The 12,194-nt window shown below is 39.0% G+C and overlaps 1 protein-coding gene across 2 annotated transcripts in view; it reads right to left on the bottom strand.

Moving 5' to 3' along the window:
* The window catches only part of ROCK2 (Rho associated coiled-coil containing protein kinase 2), a 95,652-nt gene that overhangs the window by 46,414 nt on the left and 37,044 nt on the right, over positions 1-12,194 (bottom strand). For both annotated transcript variants that reach the window (XM_063424764.1, XM_063424762.1), the window contains exon 2: positions 8,592-8,673. In XM_063424764.1, coding sequence (XP_063280834.1) covers positions 8,592-8,673 — 82 coding nt within the window. The remainder of the gene's footprint in view (positions 1-8,591; positions 8,674-12,194) is intronic.

Below are 12,194 nucleotides of genomic sequence, written 5' to 3'. Positions count from 1 at the left end.
GGCAGGATTATGAAGGTAAACAAGAGACTCTATAAATACATTTGCCATAAAGAAATAATGAGGCAAATATTGTCCCACTGCTCTCAGTGAGGGAGGTGATCTAGTACCAGGGACATGGAAAAGATCAAGGCTGTTGATGCCTTTTTTGCTTCACTTCACTCTCAAGCCCTGCTCAGAGGTGTCCCAACTCTTTGAAGCCAACAGCAGAGCGTGGGGCAGCACAGTATCACCATAGAGAAAATTAAGACTTAAAGACCAGTAAAGCAAACCTGGCATATACCAAGTCTTGAGACAATACAGGATACATCCAAGTGTGCAAGTGTGCTGAAAAAACCAGTCAAGACCATTACCAGGCTGTTCTCTATCAGCTTTGAAAGCTCATGGCAACTTGGGAAGGTGATGACTGCTACAGCGCAAATGTCACGTCCATGTTTTAAAAGGGCAACAAGGACGCTACAGGGTGGAACAGCAGCCTGACCACACTGCCCAAGATGATCACGGAGTAAAATCCTTCAGGAATCTACTACATGATGCACATGGAAGGATAAGAACAGCCAGAATGGATCTAAAAAGGACAAACTGTGTTTGACTAACCTGTTTTCCTTCAATGATGAGATATCTGTCTTGGTGGACAAAGGGAAAGCAGTAAATTTCCTTGACTGCAGCATGACTTCCAACACAGCATCTCAAAGTATCTTTGTAACCAAGCCAGGCTGACATGGATTGCACAGATGAATTACCAGGTAAGTGGAAAAGTTGCTGGAGTCACAGACAATGTTTTTAAGTTCAGAGCTGATATCCTGCAGGGCAGGGTGGCTTCTATGAGTAACCCAGACAGGATGAGTAATGAGCTGACAGGAAGCTCACAGTTCAACAACAGCAAGCGCAAAGTGCAGTAGCTGGGATGGAACAGCACCACACAAAAGAATAGGATGCACTCACCATCTAGAAATCACCATGAGAATAGAGGACCTGACAGCCCTGGTGGACAAGCCAAGCAGAGAGGAATGAGCACCCAGCCTTGGCAGTGACTATGTGCAAGTATGTGTTGGTAAATGCACAGCCAGTAGGTTGAGGGAAGTACATTTCCTCCCCATCTGTCATTTGTGAAGCCATATATGGAATACTACGACTAACTTCGGGGTCCTCGGTGCACAAAAAATACCAAACATTCCCCAGCTTCATGGAAGACAACCAAGATGCTCACATGATGCTCAAGAGAAGCTGAGAGAACTGGAATTGTTCAGGTCAGGGATGGATAAATGGTTGGCTTCAACAGAAGCTGAAATGAGGTTTTACCTCTAAGGGGTACAGAGTGAAAGGACAAGAGTCACCAGACAAGATGAAATACCAGAAATACTATTTTGTAAGAAAAGAATAGTAAGAATTGGGCAAAGGTGCACACTGTCAAGTGGAGTTGAAAAAACTCCATCTTTGGAAATTCTCAAAATTCAACTGCACAAGAACCTGAACAATCTGATATAACACCAAAACTTGTTTGACTTTGAGCACAGAGTTGGACCAGGTGGCCTCCAGAGATCCTTCCTAACCTGTGGAACACAAAAGTGCAACTGTAAGTTTCTTCTGAGGAAAAGATTGGATGTGACAGGGAAGGAGAGAGATTAATGTTACAATGAGGTCTGCTAGTAAAGTTGTAAGGACAGAGGCAATTAAAATCTCCAAAAGTAAACAAATCTGCTATATTCAGTGTACTAATAAGATCAAAGTAATTCAGTGTGTCAACAGGAAGAGGAGTTAAGAGAATTGTGATGTTGTTTCTATATTGAATCATGAAATCCTAGACCAAAAGCATAGGAAAGCAACAGTGCTTCACTCACACCAAGTTCATTATTTTTGTTAATAATATGAATTAATTTTGCAGATTGTTAAGGGAATGCTACCTTTGGAAGTTAACTGCAGATCACATGCCCTGGCACTAGACAAGGAGGATAAATACAAATTCACAGGAAGCAGCAGTAGAGAAAGAGTATCAGCAAACTTCAGGTCCCAGAGAATGTGCAGTTATATGTTTGAATACAATGTTACATGTCATGAGACATGGGAATGACATGAGGTGTTTTTTTTAATGTTTCTGACATGTTTCAATGTTTCCAAATATGTGAAATGGTCAGGGATCTGAACACATTGAAAAAGTAGTGTGTAGTTTTAGGCAGTTTCTGAGAAGAAACTCAAAGGAGTACTGCTGTAGAAGGTAGAAACTATAAACAAAATTACTACAGCTCCAGTAGTACTCTTCAAGCATTAAATAATGCAAACATGCAATGAAAAACCCAAAGACATGTGAAACCAAGTGAGTTACTGGTTTTATCATCCCTGTGAAATGCTGAGAATGGAGAAATCCTACTTGCTTTGCTAAAAGATAGCATAGAATAGAACAGACTATAGCCCTTTCACTTCCAAGGGACCCACAGTGACCATCACTGCCATTGTCTGACTATCTCAGGGCTGACCAACTGTTAAATGTTGTTAAACGCCTCCTAAACACTGACAAGCCCCGGACATTGATTGTCCCTCAAGGAAGCCTGTTCCAGTGTCGACCACCCTCACAATAAAGAAATGCTTCATGATGTCTTGTCTGAACCTCCCTTGGTGCAGCTTTGGACCATTCCCATATATCCTGTCCCTGCATCCCAGGAAGAAGAGCTCAGTTGCTCCCTCCTCTCCACTTTCCCCCTCTTTAGAGAGCAATGAGGTCACTCCTCCTAATTCCTTTAACTAAAATTTAATAATCTCAGTTAATAATAATACCACATAGGGATGCAAGTGTTGTGAAGTTATCAGTTACATAGATGGAATGTCTATTTTGGCATAAAATCTGACCAATATGGAACAGATAATCAATGCATGGAACTAACCTGAAACAAAAAACTGGGGTGCAAGAAGGCAAGCTTAGATTAACCCTGAAGCCACATCACAATTCCAACATACTGCATTGTAAGATTTAGTTCATGTATCGCATAACATGATCTAATTCAAGGTGCAGGTGACCTTTCCAACAGCAGCCTTCTTATAGTGGTCTGAATTTTCAGATTTCACACAGATGAGTTCGAAAATTTTGGTATCTGTATGCACATGTCTCATAAATTTGCAACACCACAAAGCCCAGCAGAAAAAAATGTTATGTTTAAAGGAAGGCATTAGATGGACCCCCAGATGCAGGATGCAACAGAATCTTATAGAAATATTGTGACATTTGAGTGCAAGTCCTAAAACATGAGAATACCATCACCTATGACTAAGTTTTCTTCTTTAACACAGGAACAGGAATGCTATATACAAAGAGTCTTTAGAGACAGCTTTTGATTTACTCTTTGAAAACGGCACTATAACTTTTAAACAAATGAAGATTCCCTTTCTGAAAGGGCAGAGTGTTTGAATCAGTCACTGATAGCTGGCAGCAAGAACGTGGCTGAAAGTTGCAAATTCTTGTGAAAATGGAAAAAATACCTGTCTAGGAGAGTTAAGGGGAATAGGGAGGAAGGAAAACTCCAAACTTTTAGGGTTTTTTACCTTTTAGGGTAAAAAGAAAACTTCATATGCAGGCTATTTTCTTTTTAAAAAAGAATGTGTATCAAGCAGTTCTGGGAAGTGTATATATGACAAATAAAATTGCAAAGGAGTGCAATTTTACCCCACAGATCAGACACAGTCAGTCAATGAGTGCTGCTATGGAGTACATTAAGTCAAAAGTTGCTGGTCTAGGCAGAAGTCCAGCCAGAAGTTAAACTGAAATACAGCCAGGAAGTGCTGCAATCCCACAGCTGAACAAAACCAAACAGAAAGCACAACAGAAAGACTGAAGTAATTAGGGGTGCATCCACAGTGTCTGAGCAAAGGTGTGTGAAGAAGAAGCAGCTGCTGGAGACCTTGCAGAATCAGAAGGAACTAGAAGGCACAGCTCCAGACAGGGTAATGCTTCCTCCCTCAGAGAAATGAAAGGGGAATATACGAAGTATGTTCTCTTGCACAGATGGAAAAAAGCAGAACACAGGGAAACAGAAAGCAGCAGAACCTTTGGCTTATAGAGAACACATCCCTAATGTAATAAAAATAAGCCTGATAGCAGGCTGAATTGCTTTGTATCTATCTACCAAGTACCCAAAAGGGAATGTGGTTAATGACACTGACATATAACTTGTTTATACATCTAAGACATTCTGTCTTACACACTGTGGCTTCCACGCTCTGCTTGGGAAAGTTGGTTATTTGATACCTCTCCCATCCTTACTGCTACCAGAACAATATCATTAAGAATGGAACTGGAGCCCAACCTGGCAACTGCAAAGACCTGGCAGGGAGCTGCCTTAGAGAAGCCAAGAGAACCAGAGGAGCAATTAGCTCCTTAACTCAGTGGAAGTTCTACAGTGCACTAAATTTTGAAGATTCTTGCTGGCATCTGACATTTTATGAGTGACGCTGACAGGGAGCCCAGAGCACACAGAGCTGCAGCCCTGGAAAGGGGCAGGGGATCACACCACAGGGGATAACATGTTCCTGTTGGTAACCACGTGGCTGGGCAGCACTCAGCAACTTCAAATGACATAACAAAATCCAAAGGAAGGGACCAGAACTGTTAATTTTGCAAGAAGTTAATCTTGACAGATACATCTTCCAAGTAAGCAGTGTCTGCTTGAAGAGGAAAATGGCCAAAGGAACTTTCTAGGGAGTTTATTCAGGGAGCCTAGAAAAACTGGTGTACAGGTGCCACATCTCTACAGAAGTCTGTTCTACTGTAAATACATCCACTGTCACTACACTTCACAAGTCTGTCAACCTACATAAAATCAGCAAATCATTTTAACAACACAAGTTTCTAACTCATGAGTGATGCTGAATAATGTACAGAAGATCACTGATCCATTCAGGTTGTACCGGGCCTGTCGATGGCACCACTCTCTGTGCTGCTGCTTGAACTTACTCAAAATCCATTTTTCATGCCCTTCTATTCATGTTAACAAGATTATAAATGATTAAATGTTTTCAACTATTGCTTAAACCTGTTATTAACTATTTAAGAATAAGTTGGATCTGAATGGAAGACCACCAAAAAAGGCACAAGCCACTAAGATATGATTCAACACTTGGCAAATCTTGCACAGCAGAAAAATTGACTTGGAAGAATTTACTCAACCTATTGTCTTTGCCTGGATGATAGAAGAGGAAAAGACCAAGAAAGATTTGTTATACCAAGCCAATGCTGAAAAACTCAGCTTTCTTTTCTAAAATAAGCAAATTAGTTTTTGCTCTCAGAGGACTATGAGATTCCTCTCATTGTTTTGGGAATTAAATATTGCAATATGCTTTTCTGTTCCATGAATACTCTAAAAAACACAGTAATTTAAATCAGAACCCCAACAGTTGAATAAAGTAACAGAAAAGGAAAGAAAAGACTGAAAAGGAATGGTTGTATTATGTGAGATATTTAATGTGCCTCTTAGAACAAACACAGGCTCCACTTTGGTTCAATACCTTAGAGAAAGTGGTAAGATATCAAAATAGTATGGCAAAGCAGGCAATTAAAGAATTTCTTTCATACTAAACAACTGAAGAGGCTGCTTCTGCAAAGTGGTCACAGAAACAGAATACACCAAACTCCTATGGTATAGACAATTAGTAAATTGCCTTTGTGAAATATTTGAAACATTTCAGTTTCAGCTTGCAGCTATGAGTTGAGGTGAACATAAATTAATGTCTCAGATGAAGTGCAAGCTACTTGATTTTTAAATTAAAATAAGCTATTAATAAAACATTAACCTGAATAATAATGACTTGACGTAGGTTGGAAATAGGGTATATGCAAACCCCTGGGAATGTGGTGGGAAAAGAAATAATTCATTTCTCAAAGTATTATTGTGGAAGAATTAAGTGATTAAAGTGACTGAAAGTGCAATTATTATTTAGTGTTCTCTACAATTTCTGCAGACCTGTGTAATAAGGATGAAAACAATGGCAGTGCCTCTGCTTTAGCTGCCTCCCTGTGCAGCCCAGTGTCACTCACAGGAGGCCCTGCCACCTCTCCCTGCTTGCCTCAGGAAGCCTCAGGGAGGGATGCAGGCTCCAGCCCCAGCACAGACTGCTCAGCTGAGTTTGTCAGAACCTTTTGACAGCAGTTCTCAGCTGGGCATTTGCAGCAGTTCTTCAGATGCTGAGAAAAATCACAAGAGACAAGAACTCACTGTTCCTTACCCTAAGAAAGCAACAACTTACAGTTCCAGAAATTCTCAATACAGTTCACAACTTTTCTTCCACTCCCAAGGTGGCAAGAGGCTTCAGCAATTACGTGCCACACTCTTTCCAGTGAAACTTGCTACCCTCAGAACAGTTTCCAAGAAGACCTGAGATATGAGTTTAGCAATTTTAAAGTGCATAAAATGGCAATGTCAATGAGAACCCAGTTGCTGTCCTGTTTTATCCAGTACTTGAATGGCTCATTTTGTGCTAGCACAAGTATCAGTGAGGTGAAATGAATATCAGAAACTGGTCTTTGCTTTTCCTTTGCTTGACTAGTTTTAATAAAAAGAAAAAATGAACCACCTGACTCTCTGCATTAATTCTGCTCAGTTGCCCTGTGTGGTATATAACAAACCATAGAACCACCTGTGTTGGAAAAGACTTTGAAATGAATCACTGTGACAGGATGGATTCTTTCTTTTGCAACATCAAAATATTACCAGCCTTGAATGTTTACATAGTACTCATTTCACAATTTATTTTTTTACCAAAGTGTAAATCACAGAAGATATGCAGCACTGTTTTGATGCTCTCCCAGTCAGTACAGAAACAGGGGAGAAGTTATAAGAAAGCTGCACTGTCACACGATACGTTGGCCAAATTAGTCAGGTGTTGCATGCTTTTTTTATGTTCAGCAGGTAAGGATGAACTGCACCCTTGAAAACTCTTTATGAACTACTGTGATTTTTTTTTTGTAACACATCTCAAATTTTTTTTAACTAGTATCTGGCTATTTCAACTGTATACTGTCAACTGATTTAACAACAAAAAGGCAGTAATAGAATTGTGAACAAAAGTGTATTTTCGTGTTTCTGACATTACTGGTAGCCTCTAGGTCACATAAGATATTTAAAAATATTTACTATAACAATGAGAGAGAACCTAGAGGAGGAGAAGGAGCAACAGCCTTCAAAAAAAGGGAGACAGACAACCAGAATGTTCAGGGGCAAAAAACAAACAAGGAAACAAACAAAAACCAACCAATCAAATAACAAACAAAACCCCAGTCTGTTCCTGAGGTTAAATTGTTTTCCCATAGTTACTATTTCTATTAGTCAAATGACACTGGTCTTCTGATCAGAGTGAGGCTTCTAATTTTGTTCTACTGCAAAACTAGTAATGTAAAAGCAAATATGACCATCTCATAGAAGTTGGTGATAAATGTTATTTATGTAATTTTCACAGAGCTTTCCCCTCACTTTACACAAATAATACTCAGTTGCAAATAACGAAGATACTTAAAATGCTGTTACAGAGCCTTTCTTTCATAAATATCTGCTTGAATTCCTTTGAACTCAAACTGAAAACAATCCCAAGGTATGCCTCTATGTCCTAATCTGCTCTTTCTTATTTACTGCATTTAAGTGATTTCTCCGAATGAGACTACACTGGCAACTGTAAAAGCTGTGTGTCCATCTACGGGGCTCTGCTAAACCTCATGGAGAAGCACTGAATTCCAAAGAACTCACCACAAATTACTACACCAGCCACTATTTAAGTGAGGAGTGTGAGTGGATATTCCAAGGAGTCCCAGGGCAACAGAGGGCAGACACATACAGCTCTTACCAGTAAGGAATTTAAAAGGAGTTGCTGATAAGACTGCATCTGCAGTAACCCAACCTCAACCTATCCAATAGAAAAGTTTGGGTTTTTTTTAAAATGTATATCTCAAAATAAGCTCACTACAAAGCACAGTTATTCCAAGAAGGCTTACTCACTGCAAATTACATTTTAAAACAAATAATCTGCTATTTTTACAAGAAAAAAGATTGTACATATATACATGAATAGAAAACACTTCAAAACCACAAAACACAGCTACTCTGATGTAAAATCATATGCTTAATGAATTCCAAGATCCTGTCTACAATTAATTTGGGGAGAATCACAAACATTTATGCAAAGATTCAAAAATTACCCAATAGATTTTAAGGTACAACAATTTAAGGTACACAGAAGATACATGGAAGGCTTCTCTATTAAATATGACTATATAAACAATATTGACATTCAGTGTAATGAATTCCTGAAGAATAATAACTAGGATATACTTAGCAAGTTATATAGCCATGCATATGTAAGGTAAGAAAATAACATAAAAGGATTTTTCCAACTGTATTTAGGAAAATAAAAATCTGGTATTTTCCAACATATTTTCACAATATAACAAACTCCCTAAAATAAAATTTCTCTCAGTAATAAATGGTCTTCCAAAGCTTTCTGAAACTCGGAGTTATAAAAATTAGTAGAATAACCATGGGCAATGCATTTCTGACCACTCAGCTTCTCATGATTGAGATCACAACAATGTCATTGTTTAAGGGCCACTTGCAACTTACATCTATTTAAAAAATTATCAATGTTCTTGTTCTTCCTCAGCGCTGGATAATCCAGATCAAGGACCAAAGAATTCAAGCCATCCTGGAAAAAAAAAAAAGTTATGTGAGTTCTAAAATCTTAATTAACAACTTTCCTAAAATTGCTGTACTGAGACTGATTATATATTATTCAAGCATGCATTACATTCCTAGTAGGCAAATCAAACAAGCTCTCAAGTATGTTTATAAACCAGCAGAGGAGCCAACACACACTGACTGGCTCCAAGTTCTATAAACAGTGCAGCTATATTACCACTGATTGGTAGCACTGGGACTTAAACTGGAGTAGTAGTTTTAATCTTAATCAGTAAGTAATCTTACTCATTAAGCACTGATTTAAGACACTGAGTTCAGTCAATCCATTTTTCTTACTTCTGTTACATTTTTCCTGCAAAGACTTTATGCTTTGTATATCCATATTATAGCTTCGATCAAAGCTCTCCACCTTCTCATTTTGGACATTCAAAAACCAACCACGCATTTTTCTTGGAAGCAAGAGGTTACCTAAATTTAAGAAGACAATTCACCATGTAATTCAGGCTCACAAGACTAGAATACCTTTTCTAAGTGACTCAACAGGAGAGGAGCCAGAACTCTACATGCCGTTCTGCTACCCATTATCAATGCCTCAGCAGAAAACAACTGAGACTCTTAAAATGGCAAGGGATGAGATCACCAAAACGAAACTAAAAATAGTATTTTAAATGCCTGTTACAAGACTAGTCAAATCCACCTTTTTGCAACCTGGAAAAACTTTTAGAAAATTACTCTTCAAACACAGACACCTTTCCAGTTACACAGGGACAAATAAAACTAAAAGTTATTTTCAGATACTAAGAGGAGTCTGAGACACCAATCATTGTCAGCAGCTCCAGTGTTCAGCCTGAACTGGCAGCTTTCTTCATTGCCCTAAGAACAAAATCCTGAGACTGCTTTTTCAGGTTTTTGAGCCTTGACAGGGCATTATAGAGATTTAAGTCAGAGACCACATCATGTTTATTAATAGGCAGCCAACAGAACTAGATAGCTTTCCAGTCTTCTTAATAACTGAGGCTATAGCTAACAACCTGCTGATTTTATAATTTTTATTAATATATCTAGGAAGGTATAATTTATGGTAAATATTACTAAAATCATTATATTCATTTTAATAACATATATGGAGAGATTCAAAGGCAAAGCCTAAGAGTATTAAATACATTTTGAATGCCACTTTGTCCTAAATAAGCTCACACAAAAACAAGACCACCTCATCTGGGGCAATATCAGTTTACACCACAAAACACATTAATGGTTAAGACCATTTTCAAAATGAAGAGAATCTACTTGTTTATTTATTTACTTATTTATCTCCTGACAAATGAACATGTCTTGGAAAGTGTCACAGACCTGCTAATGGAGTATGGGTTAGACAAATGACTAACAGCTGGTTGAAAGACTCGGCCCAGAAGATTCATCAGTGGCACAAAGTCCAGTCAGAGCCAGTCATCAGCAGTGCACCCCTGCCCTAGCACTTCTCTGGACAGAGAAGGTTTTTACAAAGGTCAGCAAGGGGAAAAGCCAAGTCCTGCTGCTGGAGAAGAAAAACCCCAGGTTCCAGGTGTAGGCTGTGGCCTGACAAGCAGGAGAGCAGCTTCGCAAAGAAGCACCTGAGGGTCCTGGTGAAGAACAGGTTCCTCTCTACTCTGCACTGATGGGGTCCCACCTGGAGTGCAGTGCTCACTCCTGGTCTCCCAAACCATCAAAGGCAGGGATCTACTGGAGTGAGTCCAGCAAAGGGCTAGTAAGATTAAGGCACCAACACATTTCTCCAAGGAGAAGAGGCTAAAAGAGCTGTGACTCTGCAGCCTGAGAGGAGAAGACTCAGGGCAGGGGAGCTTATCAGTGTCTGTAAGTACTTCATGGGAAGGACTGAAGAAAAGGCACTGCTCATTGACAGGACAAGAAACAATGGAAATAAGGTAAACCACACTATTTGAACACCACACTTTTTTCCTGTGAGAGTGGTCAAGAACTGGAGCAAATTACCCACAGAGGCTGTGGAGTCTCCACCAGAGGAGAAATTCAAAATCTGACAGGACATGGTCCTGGGCAACCTACTTTGGTTGACCCTGCAGTGACCAGGGTGTTGGACTAGACAATATCAAGAGGTCCTTGCCAACCTCAAACACTTTGTAACATCTATAATATTTCCACTGCAGAAAAAAGGTGCAATTTTACTCTTGACTCTATGTAACCTTAACTGATAGTCTTACACATCAAGTTTTAAAACTTCCTGCTAGAAAGAAGCATAAGACAGTGTAAATAAGCAAACAAAGTCGGTCAAGAAGGCACAGTAGTTGCTTTAATAACAGTAAATATAGGAATTATTTCAGCCTTGACCATAACAGTTGCCACAAAACACATTAAGGAGAAAGGAGTGATGTACCAGGACATCATACTCATCTTTCAGAGCAAGAGAAGACTTACTACCTAGTCCTAATTTATATGACACTTCTACAGAAGATACAATAAAACCAAAGTAACAAAGCTGTTATATGATTATGGATTAGTCACTACATGAATTGCCCAGGTAATGCCCAATAATCTGGACAAATCCAACAGAAAGTACTAATTTGAGATGACTTCCAGCAAAATAGCTTGATAGAATCTATACTGCTCTTGATTTGGCAAACACCACCTTCAAAAAAGGGTATCTTATTCAGCAGCACAGTGTGTCTGCAGAAATAGGGAACCTCACCCTGTGACATGTAGAGAAGGACCATGCTGAATGCCCTGATGGGAACAGCTGAGCCACCTTTTCGGATTTCACCTAGCTCAGTGAAGTATCAATTCCAATTAGATGGCAGTCTACAACAAGCTCCAACATTCTTCTTTTACTGCTACTGGGAAAATACTCTCATGATCACTAACAACTGGGTAGACATTTTAAGGAAGATGCAAAAGCAGTCTGTGCTTACAAAAATCAGCAAGGCATTTTGTTCCTCCTATTCTGAAGGGGAAGAAAGATGAGGTCACCTGATGTCTTAATGCTTTTGATGTGAAGAAATTTTAGAGGTTGATCAAGAAATCCATATACAGTGTACTCAACTTCTATCTCATGCAAAACATCAGGGGAAAGAGTAATTATAACCAACAAAAATTTTAGTCAAGTTGGATTACAAGGTCCAAATCAATCATAAGTTCCAATTTAAGCTGAACTGTATATTACAATTTCAGATGTCACTTTTTCCCCTTGTCATTCTGATTCCATGGTATTTTAGTGGTCTATATAAACTGAGAACCACATTTGCAGCTAGTTTTTAATTAGCTCTTTTTGCCTCCTTTTCAGGTAAAAATTTTCACAAGTAGTTATTAATGAAAAGAAATCTGAGAACAGCAAAACTGACTATTTTAGCTCTTTGGAAGTGTCCTAACTCCAGAACACAGCCAGATACAGCTGGTGTCAAAGAGAGGTGATCAGTATCATCATCACAAGGAACAGAAAGTTGTCAAATTTGTTTTAGCCCTGTGAACAAATCTTATTATCACACTCTTTCAAAGACAAGATTTTAAGCTTTTAAA

This window comes from Prinia subflava, chromosome 2 (genome assembly GCF_021018805.1).
Source record: "Prinia subflava isolate CZ2003 ecotype Zambia chromosome 2, Cam_Psub_1.2, whole genome shotgun sequence".
Classification (NCBI taxonomy): domain Eukaryota; kingdom Metazoa; phylum Chordata; class Aves; order Passeriformes; family Cisticolidae; genus Prinia; species Prinia subflava.
The sequence above is the reverse complement of the archived record's forward strand: the minus strand, read 5'-3'. Positions and strand labels throughout refer to the sequence as shown.